We start from the raw sequence: 22,925 nt of genomic DNA on the forward strand, positions 1-22,925 counted from the left end.
AACTTATTTTAATAAGATTGGTTTGTATGCAATCCTTGGCAAAAACCACGAAATTAAATATCAATGAATATGTAAGCTTACATATTTCCTTAATCCATGAAAATTAGTGCCCACTAAAATAAGTGAATCCACAGTAACCTTACACACATTTCATAGACATACAAACTTACAATATTAGTTACAAAATCAGTGTAAACAAAACACAGATATAACTTCTCTATAAACCAGCCAATCATAGCTTTTACTCAATAATAATTTCTTCTATTCATGGTATGTACATACATGTGCAATGAGAATTCTATCAGTTATAATAAATAGTTATATTACTGTACAACATGATATAGCTGCTCTACTTGTTTTATACTGTAAAAATAAGATATATATATGTCTATTTTATAGATGAGTTACATTTAAGCAATATCAAATCAATACCCAACTCCTTGATTCAAACAGATTAATTAGGGATGAGTGTCTACAAACATGTTTAACCCCACCACATTCTTTATGTGCATGTCCAAAGTCAAGCCTATAAATCAGTGAATGTTAGAGATTCATGTCAGTTATATTTTATTTCTTTTATAATTGCTAATTGCATTGTTACAAATTAAGACATAATTATTCTTGTTTCACATTTTTAAAAGCTGACTAAATAGTATGGATTTTATCATTGTTGAAGGTCGTACAGTGACCTACAATTGCTTTTATTCATGTCATTTAAACTCTGGTGATTACTTGTCTTATTTGCAACCATACCACATTTCCTTATTTCTGTATTAATAGAAATTTGAATGGATATTACAAAATATGTGTCTGATTAATGATACTGATATAAAAATAAGAAGATGTGGTTATGATTGCCAATAGGACAAATCTCCGCAAGAGACCAAATAACACAGAAATTTTACAACTATAACAGTGAGCAAAACCCTTACTGCAGTCAGCTTTAAAGCCCCAAAGTAACAAAAGTAAAACTATTATTTTGAGCGTTATAAATTATTTGTTCTTTTTCTTTTTTTAGGGAGTGACAGAGTCCATTCAATTCAACAGACTGGTGTCTATATTGGTCTCTTATTATACCTTTCAACACTCATTTCTGCATATATATATATCAGAAAATGGATGTATTTTAAGCATCTGATTGACCCAGGTATATCTGTGACTTAATGTTTTCACTATCAAACACTATGCAATATGAGAAAAAGATATATAATTTTGACTGACAGATCAGAAAAGCCTTCATACATTGTATATAGTTTTTAAAGATCCTATAATTGGTATAAGACATTTTTAAATTATCATTATTCAATTGCATAGATATTTTTTATTGAAATTAAAATTAAAAATCTTCATTTGATCCTTCTGAGTCCCATTCACAAGTTTCTACTATTTGGTTGTCAAAATCCACTTGTAGATCATATTCAAAGTCTGCATCACCAGGTTTCTTCTGGTTCTTTTCAAAGGTATCCTCCATTACAGATTTCTTACGTGCCAGAAGTTCTGGGTCAACCTTGTTCAAGTCTTCATCAGAATCAATCTTTTGCATTTCTTCATTCCTAGCTAAACTAGCCTCTAAGCTCATTCCACAAAGTTTGTCACGAATGATACAAATAAGTCTTTCTAACTGACTTTTAGGAAGACCCTTAACAAATTGACCATGTCGTGGATGTGTTCTTAAATCACTGGCAGCTTTTGAAACATCAGAGTTTTTGGTAAAACTACGAAGAGGCATAGTTCTTCTGTGTAATTTACTAGTTTCTACCAGCAGGTAAGTGACAACAATAGCTGGAGGCTTGAATTTAACACCACATTTCTTCACTTCAATTTCTTCTCCCATTGTTTAAACTGAAAAAGTATAAGACATTTGATTATTATTTACTTATAAAACGTACTGCATGTAGGTACATTAACTTCTGCTAATGAAAGCTTATAATTGTGAACCAGATGCCCCGCAGAGCACAGCTTGATAATATCACAGAGGTCGAACCCTGAACAGTTGGGGCAAGTATCGACACAACAATCCAGCTTGATACAGTGGTCTGCAAATAGTCCAAATAACATAAGAACCTATAGTCGCTGTCAGCTGAAATTCATAGCGGTTATCGGTAAAAGTAATCTAAACTTCATATGATGAAATCATAATCTTTCAGTCAGTTTAATTGAAGTGTCAGTTAACTGCTAGTAGCTAGTCTGTTGTTATTTATGTATTATTGTCATTTTGTTTATTTTCTGTGGTTACATCTTTTGACATCAGACTCGGACTTCTCTTGAACTGAATTTTAATGTGCGTATTGTTATGCGTTTATTTTTCTACATTGGTTAGAGGTATAGGGGGAGGGTTGAGATCTCACAAACATGTTTAACCCCGCCGCATTTTTGCGTCTGTCCCAAGTCAGGAGCCTCTGGCCTTTGTTAGTCTTGTATTATTATTTTTATATTAGTTTCTTCTGTACAATTTGGAAATTAGTATGGCGTTCATTATCACTGAACTAGTATATATTTGTTTAGGGGCCAGCTGAAGGACGCCTCCGGGTGCGGGAATTTCTCGCTACATTGAAGACCTGTTGGTGACCTTCTGCTGTTGTTTTTTATTTGGTCGGGTTGTTGTCTCTTTGACACATTCCACATTTCCATTCTCAATTTTATAAATCGCGTTCACTCAAGATATAGTTTTTCACATTCCATGCATAAATCGCCAAAAAAAAACCCACTACTGACCTGCCTTTTAAGTGATTGCACTGTGACAATCCTGACCTTCACATTTTCCAAGACATTTCTAAGTGTTTCCGTAGAGTTCAATTTCATAAAATTTGCATAAAGCGCTGGAAACCTTATCACATCAATGTAAAGACCATTTCAGGAAACTGTGTAACGTGACAAATGTCATATGTAATGTGAAAAACTATATCTTGAGTGAACGTGATTGATAGTTTAGATTATTTTAACTGATAAACGCTACGAATTACAGCTTACCGTGACTAACAGGTTGGGAACAAACCCCCCTATATGGTGATTATACCTGTATAGAGAGATAATCCTTCTATAAAGGGGTAAAATTATCCTTCAGTACGCCCAAGGAGTTTGTAATCCCAAACTCCATACTCCGATATTTTTCCTGGTGTAACACCAGGAAACTCCGACATCCCTCCCAAAATTGTCGGAGAAATTTGGGAGTATTCCCTCCGACTTCCGCGTAAATCCGCTACCTTTTGTTTATTGTATTAGCAACATCTCTCCCAGTCTGGTGTGACGCTGTGTGACACCAGGTAATTAATTGCCCTAATCCGTCTGATCTATGCCGGCATGCGACAGTCAAGGTATGTGAGATTTCTAATGTAATTAAACAATTGTATTTCCTGTCTATTGATTATCAGGTTATATCTGATTGCTTGAAACAAATGAAAGATTAAAATAAAAAGCAAAACGTTGTTGTTAACGTTGTTGTTAATTCTTTATATTACACTGTACATTTTAATCAAGTTTTTAAACAACTATATTTGATTTAGAATTCCGTTTTTTTTATCAGTAAATAAATATTTAATTTACTAAAAGAGATATAATTGTGCAACAATAATCTAACGCTGAATAAATGAGGGCAGTTTAAAGAAAAATTACACGTCTCAAAGTTTTTTATACTACAAGTAAAAAAGAAAATATTATTCACTATATGTTATGCTAATAATTCTACGCCATTTCCATTTTACGATTACAAAATAAAAGTTTTAAAATCCAAAACGTTGTTGTTAATGGTTTCAATTGTATTAAAGTTTTATAAAAAAAAATCTATACTTGATTATGACCTCGTTTTTTATTTATCGGTAATTGATATAACTTACGAAAAGAGACATACTGGCGTAAAAATAAACGGAAACTAACGCTGAAGGTATAAAATGTGAGCAGTGAGAAAATTACGTGTCTTAAAACTTGTATATGCAAGTAAAAAAGAAAATACTATTCACCATGCATTATGCTTAATAAGTCTACGGCTTTTTCTCTTCACGATTAGCATTACTTTAGGATATATATAATACATTTCGGCTACAACAGGAATACTTCTATAGCTGCATTAACTCGTCGTTGCATAATATTCATTTAAGCACAATGAATGTAAACTTTTGTGTTGTATTTAGAACAGTGATCTTAAAATATTTTTAAAACAATTAATTGTCGTGGGAAGACGACACGCATCTCAGTGATCAACAGTGCGTGGTTGAACTTGAACTTGACTTCGCTCACAATATTGAATGCTAAAAATAGTGACATCAATTTTGTCCACGAGATTTTTATTTGGCGGGAAATAGTATCATGTAACAGTAAACTCAGGTGACCTTTCTGGATAACCGTGGGAAAATTCATTGAAGGTTTAAACTTGCTTTGTAATGATTGACATTTGTGTGCGTTAAGATTGAGGCTCTAGAAGGTCCTTTTACAATTGATTAACCGGATTCTAAATTTTATTCCTTTTCTGAATAAACGAACATCAGCCTTTTATTTATACGTTTCTCAGTCAACAGAGGACATAAACCTGGACATTATTTATACTGCCATAGTCAACACTATACATTAATGGTAGATGAAAACAGGATGCATGTCGTTCATTTCCTGATGGGCATTGGTAGAGATCCTCTGTGAAAATGTGTCGATCGTAAAAATCTGATCCATATTTTTTTTACATAGTTCTTTCTTGTACGATATAATTTCATTTTAATATTTTATAGTATAAATTGTTGAAATACTTCTTTTTATATTTCGCCGAGGACGTTTAACGAGCAGTAAAATACGGATTGCGCCAATCCAATTTTATTTTAAATAATAAAAGATCAATAACAGATCATAACAGATAAAAAACACATGATTTATTTCTTCATATAATTAAATAAGGTTGTGATTATTGTGTTGTGTCTGGGCGGGGAATTATCTCAGTATTTATGAATATAGGGCTGCCACATTGCATACAAAACTATTTGTCACTTTACAGTTTCTTTTTTAAATTCAAATATTTCAAGTCGGTAATCTACCGAGGTAGTGAAACATAATATTTTACATTTCAAAACAATTGAAAGTAACAGAGTTCACTTGTTGGTCCGATAAATTAACTCTAGGGTTTGATTTAGATTGGACAAATAACCGTAAAAACATCATTTTGTTTTAATCCAGTTGATATTAATTATATAATATTGAACTATTAATGAACCGGATATTGCTCACTGAGTAGGTCATTAAAGGTTCTAATTGTGGTAAAATCATCTTTGTTGAAACTTTGTTGAAAAAACAAAAATTATGAACTGATCGGACTATAATGAAAATACTAAATACTAAGTATTAAAGTGTTTTATTCGTATTTTTATACGTTTTTACGTTTTATTTCATATGACAATGACATGGGCATATACATACAAGAATAATTATCTTATTTTAAATAAAAATGTCACACTTTTATCTGACAATGAATGGACATTTAAATAACGTATTTTAAAGCACACAGGTGCAATCAAGATCGATTAAATGTACAAAGGTAATAAATCTGGCTAATCCGATTATGTTGTCACGCGTCATTAATTTTCAGTTCATCTGATGGGCAATAAACCAATTAACAGCCACGCGGTGTTGGGAGAGAATCTTTGGAGGAAATTGGGAGTAGAATCCGTGATTCGCGGTGTCACACCGCTACACTCGGAAATCGGTGATAAAAGTTCGCGATTACAAACTCTCTGGGCGTACTGTATAGAGGGGTATTTTTGTTGACTGGATTTAAATCAAAATAGGGCAGAAAGGCATTCCCTTCTTATTATGGCAGTAACCTGGAACAGTTGATATACCAATTGATGTCCTTAATTTAATATGCACATGCCCAGTTTGATGCTTATCTGACTAAATCTAAAATCTATTGTTTACCATGATTAATAGCTGTGATGGTCAGGTAAATTTTACTCACTTATGCCTCATTGAACAGAATTTCTATTTTTAGATTTAACATGAAATTTAAAGGTCAACTATTCCTTTTGTTGTTGATCAAGTGTTCAGATAGGTATACAATAGATTGCAAGTTTTGTTACTTTAGCAGAAAACTGGTTATCCCAATCTTTAGTAAAGTGCATATGTTGATGCATATAATGCTAGAGATTATAGCCAATATAACTAAAAAATGCCATTATGCCCTAATTTGCTTTAATTCCAGTGCAAACAAAAATACCCCTCTGTAGAGGGATAATTTTATCCCTCTAAAGAAGGATTATCCCTCTATACAGGTATAATCACCATACAGGGGGTTTGTTCCCAACCTGACTAAGAGCTACTTCTACAGTTCAGCAGCTAGTCACATAGCTGCAGAACCGTAGCTCTTAGGTCCTTATGCTATTTTTTGACTATTTGCGGTTAGTCCAAATAATTATGACGTCTGGCAAGGCTATTTTAATTTTTTTCTGGGACGCCTTCCTACAACGCGTCCCAGAAAAAAAATAAAATAGCCGTCCCAGACGTCATAATTATTTGGACTAATTTGCGGTCTGCAGCTACTAGTCACAAAGTTTTTAAACTGTTTTTGCCAAAATCGAGGTGTTGTTTACATGTTAAGCTATCCCCCCCCTCAATAAAGATAAAACTGCAACTAATTTGATAACATGGCCGAATTGGTAAATGGCCGAAACCATCGTGGCCGAACTGGCTAGATCATTCATGGCCGAAACGTCTTGTTGCCGTGTCGAACTGGTCAGTTTCATGAATGATGCCAGTGTTAAATTATCATTGCATTTAAATATTCACCCAAATTGATGCATACCTATAACATCTCTGTTTCTTATAAAAATAAATAATTGTTGTACATATATATTCTATATTGTTTATGACATTTTTTTTCTTTACATTTTTCTCCATATTGTAAACAACGCAGGCGCAATAAAAATTATTTTTGCAAGTAAAACATAAATGATAACCTAACTGAAAACCCCTTTAGTCCCAAGCTTTGATCAAAATATTCAATACTGTGCTTTATTTATTTCAAATTTTGAATAAAACATTTATTATTGTCAGTATATTTGTCTTTCCCATCGGTGATATAAACTTTTTTCCTTTGCTTTTTACTTTTCGGCGCATGCGCTGTAGTCACCCGCCGTTCCAAGATGGAAGAAAAGGGAGCGATGTGATCTAGCTGCATTTAGTTTTTCCATTATTTCTGCTTGCTGTTGATTGCAAATCCTGATTAAGACGTGTTACTTATCTTTGAAGTACGTATTATATGACACAAGGTACTTTTAGTGGGATTTGACCAAAGGAAAGTTGAAAAATGTTGAATTTTAGATCATTTTATTGCTTTTATTTCTTTTAGAAGATAACTATTTTTACACCCAAACACAATTCAGGTCTCAGAATGGCCAATAATACTATTTTCTGTTAATGCAAAACTTTGGCTGAATGTGTCAATACCATATAATAGTACATACAGTGACGCTTCTGAAAAGTTTATCGCAACTAGCTGTTAATCTTGCATGTAAATAGCCATGAGAGAACTTTCTGTACATTGCTGCCCGACACTGCATGAGGTTTATTGCGTGAACCAATCTCATTCGGTTTTAAATCAGATTCCTTAAATTATGAAAAAGAACTGTTCACGTTGCACAGCTGTCCTTATTTGGCTTAAATTATTATATATGAACTACATGATTAAACTTTAAAGTCTACAAAGCATTTCATAGACCGACACTATCAGCTGGATGAATCTTTTTACGTTAGCATCATCTGATACAACTAGGACTCTTTGAAACAAGTAGAGAAAACAATATTAGTAGACTTTAGTTCTTTAACTTTTTTAATTACTGAATTATAGTGGATCAGTGCCACACAGTGGACGAATCTATTTACTTTATCTGATACAATGTATAACTAATGAACTAGGTCACTCTGTTAAACTAGTAGAGAAAACATAGACTAAAATTCAAAATACTTTTTATCACTGAATTAGAGAAGTTGATCAGTGGAAATAAGGCCTAAATTAAAATATTGTTTGTTTCCCCAATCCCGACCCTGCCAAGCCAGGTGTGGATAGGTACATTGTAGGTAGGGAAATAATTTTATTTTTCCAAAAAGCTTGAATATTATCGGACGATCCGGCAAGCCTGAAAATCCAAAATGAATAAAATAATATTTCACTTAGTTTTGACAATAAAATTTTATGAGTAGCACCAATTTTGAAGGGTCGGTCGGGATTGGGGAAACAAACAATATTTTATTTAAGGCCTAACAGACTGATTTTAACAATGATAGCAAAGACTTAGAACAATTTTAAGCGCTTTAAGCATGTTAAGGTAGATGATCAGTATATGTTTCCCACAGATAGAATTTTCTTATACTTTGTCAAAAGGAAAATTTTACTATGATAAAAAGGATGGGTCACCATACTATTTTTCAAGCTATGAGTTGTTGAAATTTGCCTAAATTTTCTTAGAATGATCATGAAAAAAACACATTTTTGTGCATATAAAGAAATCTATGAGATAGAATTTTGAAATAAATTGTGAGAAGATAGGTTTTATAATATGTTTGATTAAAATAAAAGGTGTAACACCACCATTGATTTCCCCATTAGTCTTTGTTAGATTTGCACTTTTCAAAAAAATATGTAGAATTTATCTTTGTTTCAAATAAATATGTAGAATTTATCTATGTTTCAAATATAAAAGAAATACTTGGCATGAGTAAAGTTTAATCCTGTCCAGTACTATAGAAAAAAAATTCACATAACATTTCATTGCATATAAGAAAATAACCATCACTGGAATTTAACCAATAAAATTTCTCCCCTTATTTTATCTGTATACAAGATTTAGTCACTATGTAACCTCCAGATTACAAAATATTCTATAGAAATCTCAAATAAAAAAAAATGGTGCTTTGAAATACCCAAGACATAAAATGACATATGTTTATTACACAGAAATCTTTTACTGCCATGAAATGTAGGATTAATTGCCTACAACTGTCAAATTCAAGGGAATATTTTTTTCGACCTATTATATTCGTATACAACCGGATGTGACGTACCATGATTTGGTGGTATTACACTTGAAAAGAAAAATGATGTCACCAAATAGCTTTCTTGCTATAAGTATAAATTAAAAATTTCCCAGTCCAGTATGAGTTATTGGCTAAAAATGTTAATTCCCCTTACATGTAACTGGCTTAGTTGAAAAAATTGATTCTAAAAACACAAATGTTTGGTATTTGTTAAATATTTTGAATAATGCTATAAATCAGTTAGTTTTCATCATAAAAATAATCATTCTAACCAATACAATTGCACATCTGTCTACAAATATGAAGATTGCAGCAAATAACCAGACTGATGGTGTACTGCATGCATAGTATAATCCAAGATGGAGTTATACCATGAATCTTCCTTTAATAGTGATAACTGGAACCTGTTTACATATATAAGTTTGTGTTAATTTGAAAAGATGCACACATCTACATCAGATTTTTTTTTTAATTAGTATATATTTATGAGCTAACCTGAGCTTTTCTCATCCCTTGGCTTCTGTTTTGTGTCATTCGTTGTTAACTTTTACAAAAGTCCTCTACTCTATAACTTTTGGCCTGGCCATGCAACCAAGATGGTCACCATGGCTTAAAATATAACATTGGGGTAAAATGCATATTTTTGCTTTTATCTCTGAAACTGACAAGGGTAAAATTGTTTTTCATGTCAAGATCTATCTATTCTGAAATTTTCAGACAACCTATTGGGTGTTGCTGCCCCTGAATTGGTAATTTTAAGGAAACTTTGCAGTTTTTGGGGTGATATGCAAAGTGTGGTGGGTTAAACATGTTAGCTGGATCCAAACTATCCCCTAACCTTGGACAGTGGTTAAACAGTACAACATAAGAACGAATTATAAAAATCAGTTGAAAAGGCTTAACTCATCAGTCATGATCAGATGGACAAAAAAACAAGTGGACGTGACCAGGTTATGCATTTAATTAAAAAACATATAAAAAAGATAGTTTTTCCTTGAAATTTTTTCAGGGTTAGAAGAATAGTTTTCCATTGTTAAACTTGTACATTCATACATGTTACATGTGTTATTACATTAAATAAAAATGATATATCTATATAGAATCATTCTTCTTTGTAGGTAAAAATGTGGCCATTACTGCTTGATATGACTCGTGACGACTCAAAACGAATACTACGGAGATTGGAATTAGAAGCATACTCTTCTTTAATATCAGCCTTCAGAGCTCAAGGAGATTTGACCAAAGAAAAGAAGAAGATTTTACAGGACTTACAATACTACTTGAGGTAATAGGGTACAACAAATTTATATCACAGTTGGGCACTATGATTAAAACTTTGAAGGTAAACGATTGTAATTAACTATAAAATATTTTATAGGTAAGTGAATGATTAACTATTATATGTGAGTGGTTTGAAGGATATAATATTCCATCATTTCAATCCCATGACATTGTACGCAATAGTATTAAAGTAGCATTTTAAGTATCATTTTGTTTGCTTGGTACATGTATATATATACTTAATATTTTTTAAACTACATGTATTCAACACAAAAATATATGTATTTTCAGTATTTCAACCGAACGACACAGAGCTGAAGTACGAAGGGCCATTAATGATGAAAAGCTTTGCACAGTGGCTGATTAGTATGTACCTATTTTATTATTAATTTGGAAAGGATATCCATTACTGTGAATTCATTTATTTTCATGGATATTTAATTTTGTGGTTTTGCTGAGATCATCATACTAGTCGCTAGAAAATTTGTCAATCGTTGAACATTTAATTTCATGGTTTACCTGTACCCACGAAATCCACGAAAATTGGTATCCAACGAATATTAATGAATCTACAGTAACACAAGTGTATAGGCATAGTAAGGATGGAATCATAAAGTTATCCAGAATTTCCTGTATGATTTAGGTTCATTAGATTGGTTTACTAGAACAAAGAAATCTTTTTCTTGTCTGACATTTAGCCAAAAGAGATATCTAATGATCTTACTATGTTTACAAGGATAGAAATTCAAATAGATATAGGAAGATGTGGTGTGAGTGCCAATGAGACAACTCTCCATCCAAATAACAATTTAAAAATTAAACCATTATAGGTTAAAGTACGGCCTTCAACACGGAGCCTTGGCTCACACCGAACATATATACAATTTATTTGTAAGAGATACTTTTACTAGGGGCCATGAGGGTATTAGTTTTACAGACTAATGGTATGTTTTTTCAATGTATGATTTCTTACTCTTAGGCAAACAAATTTTCTTTTCTTATTTCTGGTCTATTATTACACCAGGGAATTTTGATGTTTGATTCATTTATTGCTTTTAAAAGGTTAAATATCTTTCCAAATCCTTTGTTAAAGATTGGCTTTTATTTGTTCTTTTTTTCTCATCCCATACTGAAATTAGTGATATCCATGGATCAATGGCAGACCAACTTAAACTAGTTCTTTATGATGTGAACTTTTAAGAAGAAATGTCAAATTATGGGTTTGGCCTAGATTTTGCTGTTCATTGGACATGGATATCTGGTAGTGTGAGAGGTCTTCGTGTCCTATCATTCTATGAACACATATTTTTAGATGCTATTGTATTAAAAAATAAATGTACTATATAATAGAATATTTGTGTAGTGTTTCAGGGCCAAATACAATGTCAGAATGGCTGATAGAAGGCAGAAGACTGATCCCATTAATGCCCAGACTGGTTCCACAAACCGCTTTTACTGCTAAAGCTAATGAGGCTGCTAACTTGCAGGCAGAAAAGAATGCTAGTATGCCTGTTCCATCATTAACAGGAAATAAAGATTGTAAGTGTTCAGTATTCAGATAAATGTATATAATCATGATATGCATCTGTTAATATGTTTAACTTTTAGCGATTAGAAACTTCTTCCCTGTGTAATGGATTTTACTGTAACTGTCCTGTTGTAAAACAAGATTAGAAATCACCATAGATTTGTACATTTAATATTTTTAGCTCACCTGGCCCAAAGGGCCAAGTGAGCTTTTCTCATCACCTGGCGTCCGGCGTTAGCTTTTACAAAAATCTACTCCTCTGAAACTACTGGGCCAAATCAAACCAAACTTGGCCACAATCATCATTGGGGTATCTAGTTTAAAAAATGTGTGGCGTGACCCGGTCATCCAACCAAGATGGCCGCCACGGCTAAAAATAGAACATAGGGGTAAAATGCAGTTTTTGGCTTATAACTCAAAAACCAAAGCATTTAGAGGAAATCTGACATGGGGTAAAAATGTTTATCAGGTCAAGATCTATCTGCCCTGAAATTTTCAGATGAATCGGTTAACCTGTTGTTGGGTTGCTGCCCCTGAATTGGTAATTTTGAGGAAATTTTGCTGTTTTTGGTTATTATCTTGAATATTATTATAGATAGAGATAAACTGTAAACAGTAATAATGTTCAGCAAAGTTAGATTTACAAATAAGTCAAACATGACCAAAATGGTCAGTTGACCCCTTTAGGAGTTATTGCCCTTTATAGTCAATTTTTAACCATTTTTCATAAATCTAAGTAATCTTTTACAAAAATCTTCTCCTCTGAAACTACTGAGCCAAATTAATCCAAACTTGGCCACAATCATCTTTGGGGTATCTAGTTTAAAAAATGTGTGGCGTGACCCGGTCAACCAACCAAGATGGCCGCCACGGCTAAAAATAGAACATAGGGGTAAAATGCAGTTTTTGGCTTATAACTCATAAACCAAAGCATTTTGAGGAAATTTGACATGGATAAAAATGTTTATCAGGTCAATATCTATCTGCCCTGAAATTTTCAGATGAATTGGACAATCAGTTGTTGGCTTGCTGCCCTCCAATTGGTAATTTTTAAAGAAATTTTGCCGTTTTTGGTTATTATCTTGAATACTATTATAGATAGAGATAAACTGTAAACAGCAATAATGTTCAGCAAAGTAAGATCTACAAATAAGTCAACATGACCTAAATGGTCAATTGACCCCTTAAGGAGTAATGGCCCTTTATAGTCAATTTTTAACAATTTTCATTAATTCGGTAAATTTATGTAAATTTCTACCAAATATTTTTCTCTGTTACTAATGGGCAAGGTTCATTATAGATATAATTTTAAGAAGCAAGAACGTTCAGTAAAGTAAGAACTTCAAACACATCACCATCACCAAAATACAATTTTGTCATGAATCCATTTGTGTCCTTTGTTTAATATGCACATAGACCAAGGTGAGCGACACAGGCTCTTTAGAGCCTCTAGTTTACTACTTATGAGTGGCAGCTCTAATATTTTGAGAGAATATTTATATCTGGAAGTTAATGTATAGTAAAGTATATCTGGAAGTTAATGTATAGTATAAAAGTATATCTGGAAGTTAATGTATAGTAAAGTATATCTGAAAGTTAATGTATAGTAAAGTATATCTGGAAGTTAATGTATAGTATAAAAGTATATCTGAAAGTTAATGTATAGTAAAGTATATCTGAAAGTTAATGTATAGTAAAGTATATCTGAAAGTTAATGTATAGTAAAGTATATCTGGAAGTTAATGTATAGTAAAGTATATCTGAAAGTTAATGTATAGTAAAGTATATCTGGAAGTTAATGTATAGTAAAGTATATCTGGAAGTTAATGTATAGTAAAGTATATCTGAAAGTTAATGTATAGTAAAGTATATCTGGAAGTTAATGTATAGTAAAGTATATCTGGAAGTTGATGTATAGTAAAGTATATCTGGAAGTTGATGTATAGTAAAGTATATCTGGAAGTTAATCTATAGTAAAGTATATCTGGAAGTTAATATACTACATGTATGGTATAGATTTGATCAAAACAACAATCATTTACTTTTTTTAAGTGACAGTCAGCTCTTCACCACCGCTACCAGTGAACAATAATGTTGTGACAAAAACAAACCGACCAACTAGTCCAAACTCTAATGTTGTAGTCCTGCCTAGTGGAATGTCAATTCACATCAAAGGTACCTATTAGTATGCTAGTAATGTATTTAAATTGAACAGGGCCTGAAATGTAAATTTTGTGTGAACAAACAATAATGTAATGCAAGACAAATGTCTAAGTTTTAATAATTAGAAATTCACCTATTCTTATACTGTGGATTTAAGGATTAAAGACCTTTTTAAAGAAATTTATTGGTGTATAAACTCTACCAATTCACTCTCAAACAAATAAAAGTCTGAAGGACTTTTATGATATGTTTGTGAGTGACTTGGTCCAGTTTATACACCAATAAATTCCTTTAAAAAGGCGTTTAATCCATACAATTCTTTAAAATTTGTACAAGGAAAAATATGTTTCCACACTCGTAACCTCTATTCCACGTAAGTTGTACTATTTGTGTCATTGAATAAGCCTGGCGCATGAATTTATTTGTTGGCTTACACAAAGATATGTACTCCTTGAAATTTGCAATCTGATAAAAATAAACTACAAAAACTCTTATAATTCAAACAATTTTTTTGACAAATTTTGTTTTTGTTATTTTATATAATGATTAACATGCAGTGAAATACATTTTGGTAAAGTCTGTGTTATTAATCGCTGCCATCTTGTTTACATTGGTTACAAAAAGATGTTTGGTCAACATCGTCTAACGGAAAATAACCAATGTCAGATCAACAAAGGGAAGTCCTCTCAACCAATCATATCAGCGTATTCCCTATTATTCATTATTATTAGTTGGATACCAATTTTCATGGATTTTGTTGGTAAATGAAAACCACAAATTTATATTTTATTACGATTTGATATTTTTGTATAATTAAATGCAGACTTTTGAAAAACCATGAAATCAAATATCCATGAAATTGCAAGTTTTTCTCAATCCACCAAAATTGGTACCCACGAAAATAAATGAATCCACAGTATTTTATCAATATAAAACTCCCCAGTTATTTCTGAAATAGCAGAAAAAAACTGAGCATTTTAAAACATCTTGTTTGCCTGACATGAACATTGAAAGTAATCAGTAGATAGATATAGGAAGATGTGGTGTGAGTGCCAATGAGACAACTCTCCATCCAAATAACAATTTAAAAAGTAAACCATTATAGGTTAAAGTACGGCCTTCAACACGGAGCCTTGGCTCACACCGAACAACAAGCTATAAAGGGCCCCAAAATTACTAGTGTAAAACTATTCAAACGGGAAAACCAACGGTCTAATCTATATAAACAAAATGAGAAACGAGAAACACGTATATATTACATAAACAAACGACAACTACTGTACATCAGATTCCTGACTTAGGACAGGTGCAAACATTTGCAGCGGGATTAAACGTTTTAATGGATCCAAACCTTCTCCCTTTTTCTGAAACAATAGCATAACATCACAACATAGAAAAACATACGATAGAATATCAATTGGCAGACTTAACTTAATAAAACAACGTATGATTACACAATGAACGAATAAATTTGATCTGCGATATCTAAATACAAATGCACAGTTAACTAAATATTAGAGACAAACATTCATGACCAAAAAGCTAACAAACAAATTCAAACGCAGGACATCACTGAGACCCATCTCTGGTTGAGCGCAGAGTTCAAGAGGTTTATCAGAAAGGTTATTGAATTTACAACACTTTTATTGAAAAATAAAACTAGGAGGTTTCTTTTTCCTAGGTCCCTGTAAATATTTTGTGATTGCAAATTATCTGTTATCTGTTTAAATGTACTTATTAATAATTTGACTTTTAAAGGGGGACTGAACACAGAAGATGAAGACGAAGGACCTGAGAGGAAAAGACGTAGAAGTCATTCCAGCGAGAGCTTGGTGTCTCCATCAGCATCAACACAGACCCCAAGAGTAACATATACTACAACAACACCCAGTCCTGTTACTGGTATATCACCAATGAAAATTACTATCAGTAAAAGTCCTAGAAGTCAAATGACTACTACTGCTACCCAGTCACAAAAGGTAGGCACTATTATTAATAGCCTTTGAAAATTAACAGTATCATCTCAATAATTCTCCACTAGAATGATCATTTTAAAATTCATATGTATTTTTTCAAATCATGTCTTTTAGTCTGAAAATTTTCACAATTAATGCACTCTTGACTGGGTTGTAATGAAAAATTATCAAGATTAAGTAATTTCAATGGTAAAGGGTACTGTAAATTCAGAAATTATTGTGATGTTTTTATTGTTGCGAAAAATGCGACAGGGTTATCAACGCAATAATTAAAATTCACATTTTGATTTTTTTTAATGAATCAAACCGGATTTTTTTAAACATCCCAAAAAATAAAATTGCATTTTAGTCGTAAATGACAAAATAGCAATAATAAATGCACGCAATAATTTCTGAATTTACAGTAACTGATTGGATTCCTAGTTAATAAAACAGTATGAACATATATGGGATTTAATTTTACTTTCCCTTGTATTTTTATTAGGTTATTTTAGTATCCTCTGGTCAAACTTCTCCAAATGTTCTACAGAAATCTATCACAGTTCCAGTTGTCAAAACATCAACCAACCTGACAGGAAGCAATAAAGCCTCCATTATACTACCTAATTCAACAGGAACGTCTACTGTTATCACCACACCAACTATGGTATCTGCTGGTTCAGGTAAATATATGTCATCTATATTTTAAAAAATATTATAATCATAAGAAGTAAAAAAAAAATTGAAAGAGATGACACACAGAAACATTATTTTCCTGTAATTTATTATACCCCCGCTTTAAAAAAGGGGGGGGGGGGGGGGGGGGGGAGTATACTGTTTTACCTCTGTCTGTCCGTCCGTCAGTCAGTCCGTCCCATGAATATTTTTCGTTGCATTTTTCTCAGGAACTACAATACAAGGATTTCTGAAATTTGGTTTCAGGGTTTATCTAAGTCAGCTATACCGTGTGATGCGTTTTCAGATTGATCACTTGACAACTTCCTGTTTACCGAACACTTGTATGATTTTACACATGATAGCCAAGTTGAAAATTTTCGTCACACTTTTCTCAGGAACTACAATACAAGGATTTCTGAAATTTGGTTTCAGGATTTATATAAGTCAGCTATACCGTGTGATGCGTTTTCAGATTCATCACTCGACAACTTCCTGTTTACCGAACACTTGCATATTTTTACACTATTTATATTATCCACTTGCAGCTGGGGTATCATCAGTGAGCAGTAGCTCACAGTTTCACTTGTTATATATATATTGATAATAATGAGGGTAGTATTTTTTACCGACCGTGCAAGGGCTGTATAGCCAGTCAAGGTCGTTAAAAACTTCCATTTGTTGAGTATTTTTTGAAGCAAAGTAAAAATGTGTGGAGGTTGAAATAGGGATGCATAAAATTGAAGATAGTAGTGAACGTGAATTTTTAAAACACTTAGATAATGTGTCTTCTAATTACTCTAAAAATTACTTACACTGATAAATAATAATATTTTATTGTCAGGTACTTCAGTTACAAGTTCTACGATGACCTTCTTAACCCCAACAGTTAGCATACCAAGACCAAGAGTGAAGACTTTCCCTCGACAGAGGTTTCCAAATGTAAGTACAATTTTTGTTAATTTCAACTCCTTGAAACATTTTTAAGGGGCTCTACCTACCTTGCTTAGATGCTTATGAAATATTTGCTAACAGATAAGAATATCAATTATAATGTAACATTTACTTACAGGTACAGCAAGGTGTGCAAAAACCAGGTGTTGTGATACCAATGGGCCCTCAACCTGTTCAGCCCAACCCTCAAACTGTTCAGAACATACACATCAAATCTGTCAAATCACCCAATGTCCAGATCAGACAGGAAGGAGGTATGTTAAGTCAAATATAATGATATATAAATTCCCACTGAAAATGTGGAATGTAATATGTAAGACAAACAAAAGGTTATCAACAACATGCTATCAGGATAGATCATGAATATTGTTCAAAGGAAACATAGAAACAGCTGATTGCTTTGCTACAGTACTCTTTCAATATGAGTTTAAGTTCCAGCAGAGGCTTTACTTTTACAGTATTGAGAACAAAAATTTAATCTTGTCAATAACAGCCAAAAAGAAGGTAGAAAAATCTGGTAACAAAAATAGATTTTGAAATCAATTTCACAATTGAAACATAATATTTCAATTGACTTCTAGTTTTACTTTGATATACTTTTATAGGCATGAAAATAATCAGTGCTGGAGGATCTGGAAAAATATTACCAAAAATCTCTCAGACAACGTCAGCTTCTGGTACTCCTGTAGTTGTCGTTAGTGCTGGGTCATCGTTGTCAAGTTCATCTAATGTTACCATGGTAACCAGACCTATCACTTCAATTGGTATGACAAAGTGTAACATTTATTATATTAAGTATGTGCATGATCATATAATGGATGATTTATTACTGTTTCCTGCAATTTATAATTTATCTGTCTTTAAAAATAGCAACCAGTAAGAAGATGAGGACGATTTTATATTTTGACCTTAAAAGTTTTGCACAGGCTTTTTGTTGTTGTTGCATGAAAAATCCTTAACATTTCTTATTCTGATTGAAAATTTACAGCAATTTATAATAATACAGAAAGGCTGTTCTTATCTTTTGAAAGTTGGTATGATGGGTAGATGCTGATAAGACAAAACTTTTTTTTTCTCAACATTTTACAATAGTACTATTGAATATATAAAATTGAGAATGGAAATGGGGAATGTGTCAAAGAGACAACAACCCGACCAAATAAAAAAACAACAGCAGAAGGTCACCAACAGGTCTTCAATGTAGCGAGAAATTCCCGCACCCGGAGGCGTCCTTCAGCTGGCCCCTAAACAAATATATACTAGTTCAGTGATAATGAACGCCATACTAATTTCCAAATTGTACACAAGAAACTAAAATTAAAATAATACAAGACTAACAAAGGCCAGAGGCTCCTGACTTGGGACTGGCGCGAAAATGCGGCGGGGTTAAACATGTTTGTGAGATCTCAACCCTCCCCCTATACCTCTAACCAATGTAGAAAAGTAAACGCATAACAATACGCACATTAAAATTCAGTTCAAGAGAAGTCCGAGTTCATATGACTGGATGAATCAATTTTTTCAACTTACAATGTGTAATGAATAGTAAAAAAAATGTGTTACCTATAAAATATACATATTTCTATACATTTTAGACTGTAGATTAAGGTTATAGTAATTTCTAAATAACTAGATATCACCATTAAAGTTTTTTGTTAAGAGTTGCATAAGTCTGTAGTTTTACTCAATTTGCAATCTTAACAATATATTTTGTAGGTCAGAGTGGAGCAAAGATTTTAAATATCACAACACAAGGTGGAAAGATAATCTCTACAGGGACAGCCAGAAACCCTAATGTTGTCACTGTTAACCCTAAAACTTTACAACTTCATGCTGTTAAAACATCGGGAAATAAACTTGGTAAGTATACCTGAAGGACTTATATTTACTTTTCCCTTGACAGTGGTAGATTTATTTCCCCTTGCAACAACTCTTTGAGGGGTCCGTAGGTGGCCTGTTGCAAGGCATAATTTCTGTCTCTATCCTATTTACCCTCATTTTCCAGTGGCAGTCCAAATTTCCCCGACCATCATCCTCTATTATAACAACCTACCTATTGTATTTATTGTTAACTTGTTCTCGTCCTGAATATGCATGAAATATTTGCCACTGGACGTTAAGCAACCAACAATCAATCAATCAATTTATTTCCCCATTGGTGATTTGTGTTTGCCTTCTTGAGATACATTTTACATCTGTTAATGCTTAATGATTAATTCCAGTTTTAGATTTTTTTGTAATAAAGAACTTTCAACTATATTGAAATACAAATAGTTTTACCACGCGAGAGAACAGCAATTTGTAATTATTTACCTTTTATTATAGTTAAAATATTATTTTCCATTCAAAAAAATTACTCTAAAATAGTATAATATAGTATGTGATTGTGTTTGCTGATAGCATTTATTTTAAATTTGTGTGGGCTGATGTAAGTTTGATTTATATTTCAGGAGGTAAACCAAATGTTATAGTGGTACAGAAAACTCAACCAAGACGATCTATCAGCACTCCAACTAGTACTGCATCCAAAACAATCAAATCATCGGCTTTTGAAAAGGTAAAAATTTAAATATTACATACTTGCAGTGTACATTACACTAGGGGTGAAATATCCTTGTTATATTGATAAAAATCTTTAATATAAACGTACAAACCATTATGAAGGTATAAAATTCTATATCTTGAACTAAGTATATAAAATATATAAAAGAGCCAGTTTTATATATATTAACCCTTTCGCCGATGAGTCCCGGTTTACCTGGATTCACGCTACAGACTGCTGACAACGAGTCCTGTTTTACCGGGATCGGAATACATCTTTTATATTTCCTGCTCAAACAGTGCAAACATGAGTTATCTTTCTTTGATGAATAACCCGGATGAAAGTGTAGTGACGCTTCCATTTGTTGACATAGATGCCAACCATTACGATTTTTGCGTAGTTTTTCCGATTTTGCGATAAAAACTACGCTATTACGGTCAAAGTCAAATAGTAACGAATTACCAATCATCTCCGTTCAATTTTGTAAAACGCGGATTTTTATCATTACTTTTCCGTCCTGGTCCGGTATTTAGAAAACGCCAATGTAATGCTTCTGGTTTCTCGGGAGTTATCAACCTATTCTTGAGTAACTAACTGACTTCCGAAAAGACAAACTTGCATTTCCCCCTTTCTCTACTTGTCCTTGACAAAACGAAAATGTACGAGTCGAGAACATCTCAACAATTAATTAATGGAATACATACTACAGACAACATGGCCAAGTTCGGATGGATGTCTAGAGTAGATAGGATTGACATGGTCATATATAACACCTGTTATGATTGGATATAGCTTTCCCGCCATTAGAACTCAATGAGCCCTGGGTTGTGGCAGGGTTACTAGAGATCGACTCGATATCCCGGATGTTATGATGCGATCCAATCAAATTTGAATGTAAACATATTCAGAGTCGGGGCCTTGTACTTCCGGTAATCTAGAGTCCTTACTCTTCAAAATTATTTACCGTTCATATGGAACTAGAGTCAGAACTCGTGTTCCATCCGAACTTGGCCCAAGTTAAAAGACAAATTTTAGTGCACATCACTATGCAACCACTCGTCAGTAATTTTTATAGATAAATGCACGTTTATGAATGATTACTGAAAACATTTAAAAAATACGGAAAATTTGATAGTTTGTTACTGATTGTGTCAAAAGGGGGTTGGCATCTATGTGTTGAAAACCGTGTCAAAATGAGAGGAAATTTACGAGAATTTGAAATGAGGGAACATTTTTTTGGAAAGAATATGGAAGAATCGCAGCCAAACTAGTATACTTTTTTGACATAAAATGTCTTTTTATGTACAAAACACTTGGAATGGACATCGTTCAGTGTGAGAAATTTGTACAGCCTCATAATTTTTTTCAAAATTTTGCCGTTTTGGGTCAAAAAATTTGGGGTCAATAAGCAGAATTTTGAGAATTTCACTGAAATGATGCTGAAAAATTGAAAATTTGAATATTTTATGAGGAAAAAATTATAAAAAAATAAAAATACCTGTGAACATGGTGTTAGTGAATGAAATTAATAAACAAATTACTACAAACAAGTTTTTATTGACATTTATTATGAAGATCTCCCACTTGAGTAAAAGTAGCCAGGGAAGCCATCGTCTCAGAGTAGCTTCTGGCTGGGCAGCAATCGGTGAAAGGGTTAAGGTAACACATTGGTATACTAGTTCATGAAATAAGAAAAACAATAGCTAAATACTTTCTATTTTATTTAGGAATTGGTAAATTTTTTGCAAAGACAAGATTCTACGAAACATATTGTTGTATCGACACCAAGTGGTCAAAGAACAATTGAAAGAAAGGTTATTGTGACTACTCCTGGTCAGCTGGAAGCCACAAGACAGGTTTGTATATTCTTAGAAAACATCACAAATATTGTAGCTAATTAGACTAATGTTAAACCAGTCTATAATAACTTGATTTTTGCTTTGTATATGTGTAAAAATGAGTTTCAAAGTATTTTTTTTATTCCTTTTTGAATCTCCTTGCAAAATTTAATTTCATAGAAATTGTATTTGTCCATTATTATTTTTTAATCTTTGTCCTATTACATGTTAAAGATTAATATTGATATACCATTAAATGAGCAGAAATGAAAATAGTATTTATCTGTTTTATAGAGAATAAGAATGGAAGCAGAAGCCAAGAATAACAACATTTTAGCAGATTTGATAAAGGCAGCAGGGATTCAGGAAGGTGAAGGTAGTGGGGATGTGACCATTAATCTGGACGAGGCTACCATGGCTGCTCTTACAGCATCAAGTCAGGGTTCAGAACAGAACAGAGGTTAGTTTTAAACATTTCAGTTAGTTCATCATCTACTTCCTATTTAGGAGATACTTTGATTTTTTTGTTGAATGAACTAAAATTGTCATTTTTCTCAGGTTCTATTGAACAGATTGACTTCATATGAAGTCAGCAAATTGGCAGTGATGAGTACTTTATTTTTAGTCCAAAATGAGATATTCTTGATGCAGACCCAATATCCCCATCATCACTTGGCGTCCGGCGTCTGGCGTCCGTCGTCCGGCGTTAACTTTTACAAAAATCTTCTTCTCTGAAACTACTGGGCCAAATTTAACCAAACTTGGCCACAATCATCATTGATGTATCTAGTTTAAAATTTGTGTTTTTTGACCCGGCCAACCAACCAAGATGGCCGCCATGGCTAAAAATAGAACATAGGGGTAAAATGCAGTTTTTGGCTTATAACTCAAAAACCAAAGCATTTAGAGCAAATCTGACATGGGGTAAAATTGTTTATCAGGTCAAGATCTATCTGCCCTGAAATTTTCAGATGAATCAGACA

The 22,925-nt window shown here is 32.7% G+C and overlaps 2 protein-coding genes across 4 annotated transcripts in view; one reads left to right on the plus strand and one right to left on the minus strand.

Moving 5' to 3' along the window:
• Positions 1-771: 771 nt before the first annotated feature.
• Positions 772-6,875, minus strand: LOC134712823 (centrosomal protein of 19 kDa-like). Its single transcript, XM_063574747.1, has 2 exons — positions 6,776-6,875; positions 772-1,842 (listed from the first exon to the last, which is right to left on the minus strand). Exon 2 carries the CDS (start codon positions 1,832-1,834, stop codon positions 1,337-1,339), a length of 498 nt encoding a protein of 165 aa, XP_063430817.1. The 5' UTR covers positions 1,835-1,842; positions 6,776-6,875; the 3' UTR covers positions 772-1,336.
• Positions 6,876-7,098: 223 nt separating this feature from the next.
• Positions 7,099-22,925, plus strand: part of LOC134712822 (BRCA2-interacting transcriptional repressor EMSY-like) — a 40,983-nt gene continuing 25,156 nt past the window's right edge. For 2 of the 3 annotated variants that reach the window (XM_063574744.1, XM_063574746.1), the window contains exons 1-14: positions 7,099-7,220; positions 10,125-10,291; positions 10,579-10,653; positions 11,651-11,826; positions 13,868-13,990; positions 15,737-15,957; positions 16,439-16,616; positions 17,453-17,550; positions 17,681-17,816; positions 18,168-18,326; positions 19,279-19,422; positions 20,013-20,119; positions 21,832-21,960; positions 22,237-22,402. In XM_063574744.1, coding sequence (XP_063430814.1) covers positions 10,131-10,291; positions 10,579-10,653; positions 11,651-11,826; positions 13,868-13,990; positions 15,737-15,957; positions 16,439-16,616; positions 17,453-17,550; positions 17,681-17,816; positions 18,168-18,326; positions 19,279-19,422; positions 20,013-20,119; positions 21,832-21,960; positions 22,237-22,402 — 1,873 coding nt within the window. In that variant the 5' untranslated portion in view covers positions 7,099-7,220; positions 10,125-10,130. Of the gene's footprint in view, positions 7,242-10,124; positions 10,292-10,578; positions 10,654-11,650; positions 11,827-13,867; positions 13,991-15,736; positions 15,958-16,438; positions 16,617-17,452; positions 17,551-17,680; positions 17,817-18,167; positions 18,327-19,278; positions 19,423-20,012; positions 20,120-21,831; positions 21,961-22,236; positions 22,403-22,925 lie in introns of all 3 variants that reach the window. The other variant, XM_063574745.1, reaches the window with a different exon arrangement.

The sequence above is a fragment of the Mytilus trossulus genome, chromosome 3, assembly GCF_036588685.1.
Source record: "Mytilus trossulus isolate FHL-02 chromosome 3, PNRI_Mtr1.1.1.hap1, whole genome shotgun sequence".
Taxonomy (NCBI): domain Eukaryota; kingdom Metazoa; phylum Mollusca; class Bivalvia; order Mytilida; family Mytilidae; genus Mytilus; species Mytilus trossulus.

Excerpts from the sequence above, each read along its gene's own strand:
- LOC134712823 (XM_063574747.1), bottom strand. The coding sequence starts at position 1,834 with ATGGGAGAAGAAATTGAAGTGAAGAAATGTGGTGTTAAATTCAAGCCT.